Raw genomic sequence first — 1,683 nt, 5'->3', positions numbered from 1 at the left:
AGGAAATGGGGAGAGGATAAAATTGCAGATTATTTCATACCTTTTACCAGTTCTAAACAGAAACCTGCTTTGGCCTTTTGATGCACTGGTTTTTCCAAAAAAGGAGTTTTGGCTTTGGCCTAAAATCCCTCTGGAACCATTGTCCTGTCCATTTAAATGCAACCCCAGGAAGGCTAGTATAGTGATACATTTCACATATAAACTTTAGTGTAAAATAACTGGGTACGAAACGTTGGATTCTTTATCTCAACAGCAGCAAATATCTATGTACAAATGGGAGCTACTTTTCTCAAAACCGGACTCTGTCCATTTCCTGAATTAACTTTACCATTGTGGTTTGGTTGTTGTTTTTGATGGGCAGAGGTGCAATTGGGATGAGGGAAGGGAGTTCTTGCACTGGTCAGGTGGCCAGGCAAGTTTACCAAGGAGCTCATTCTGGCTCCAGAAAGGGGAGTAGGTCATCCCTACTTCCCGAAACTGGATCACTCCCACTCCCTGAAACCGGGAGCGGATCATCCCTACTCCCGGAAACTGGGAGCGGATCATCCCCACTCCCCGCTGAAGAAGGAAGGCAGTCACTGCCTAGCTCTCTGCCACCTGCGACTCTGGACTTGATTGTCCCCAGAAGACCTTCAAAGGATCTAAATGTGGCCGATTTCTTCATGTCTCCAAGCTTCCCGCAGATGGCAGAGCCCGTGGTGGACAGGGCAGCTGACGTCTTTTGTTTCTTGTAGGCTTTGGAGACCTGAGCATCGTGCCAGCTCTTGGACAGATTCTGCCTCAGCCCCACCAAGGCCGTCAGGTCCAACTTCCTCTTGAGCTCCACGCAGCGTCTCTCTTTGGCTGCCAGCGCACAGCGTAGGGTTACAATTTCTGCCTCCAATTTACCAAGCTCAGATTTGAGCTCCTTTTTCTCCGCCTCTGTGAGATCCTCTGGTTCGGCAGTCCGGTGGGAGTCATACGTGGCTGCAGAGGTCTCTATCATGGCGCCTGGCATAGACTGAGAAAGAAGATCTTCATGAAGAGAGTCCAGGTACAATTCTTGGAAGAGATAGTCGAACTCATGGCCAGAGGAAAAGTAGTCTTGGCCAGCAGAGTCGAAGTCTAGGCCTTCGGGGTCAGACTGTAGGGTGGGGTGGGACGGATCCATAACTTGGCCGGTGGAATGGACGCTGTGGCCAGTGGGTCAGTGTCCTGGCTGCAGAATAGATGCCTTGGCTTACCGGGTCCACTTCCGGGTGGGGTTGGAGGTGTCGCTGGGGGGTAGGGTATGTTGGGTTGAGGTCGTGGAGGCAGAGGTGGGACTTCTGGCCCGAAGGCCGCAGAGGACAGAACTTGGACTCAGCCTGTGCACCTCCAATGCTCTTAGTGGTTTAGACATCACAACGTCCCTGTGAGGTAGGTGCTGCTACAGTTGTCAGGGAGGAGAGGTATTTTCCTTCCTGCCTCAGAGGTGACTGGTCCTGCCCTTCAAACCAAGTCTGACTCCCCTTACGGACCTCTTTCCACCACAGCAGCCATTTTTAAAACCTTGAAAATCAGTTGAACTTTTTGTGCTAACAGAAATTTATGACAAAGCCTCATACATAAAATAAATAAAAACTGCCTCAAAGTGGGGCAGGGAGTCTAGGACTCCTGGTCTTGTACCCTCCCAATTTTCCCTTCCCAGGTTCCCAAAGGGGC

General features: G+C 50.4%; 1 protein-coding gene across 1 annotated transcript; it reads right to left on the bottom strand.

The window, feature by feature from the left end:
* Positions 1–430: 430 nt before the first annotated feature.
* On the bottom strand, positions 431–1,135 carry TPD52L3 (TPD52 like 3). Its single transcript, XM_061199055.1, has one exon. It carries the CDS (start codon positions 995–997, stop codon positions 431–433), a length of 567 nt encoding a protein of 188 aa, XP_061055038.1. The 5' UTR covers positions 998–1,135.
* Positions 1,136–1,683: the final 548 nt, after the last annotated feature.

The sequence above is a fragment of the Eubalaena glacialis genome, chromosome 9, assembly GCF_028564815.1.
Source record: "Eubalaena glacialis isolate mEubGla1 chromosome 9, mEubGla1.1.hap2.+ XY, whole genome shotgun sequence".
NCBI classification, from domain to species: domain Eukaryota; kingdom Metazoa; phylum Chordata; class Mammalia; order Artiodactyla; family Balaenidae; genus Eubalaena; species Eubalaena glacialis.
This window is presented reverse-complemented; position numbering and strand designations above follow the sequence as displayed.

What these genes read in the sequence shown, in the direction of transcription:
- TPD52L3 (XM_061199055.1), bottom strand. Translation starts at nt 997, where the DNA reads ATGCCAGGCGCCATGATAGAGACCTCTGCAGCCACGTATGACTCCCAC.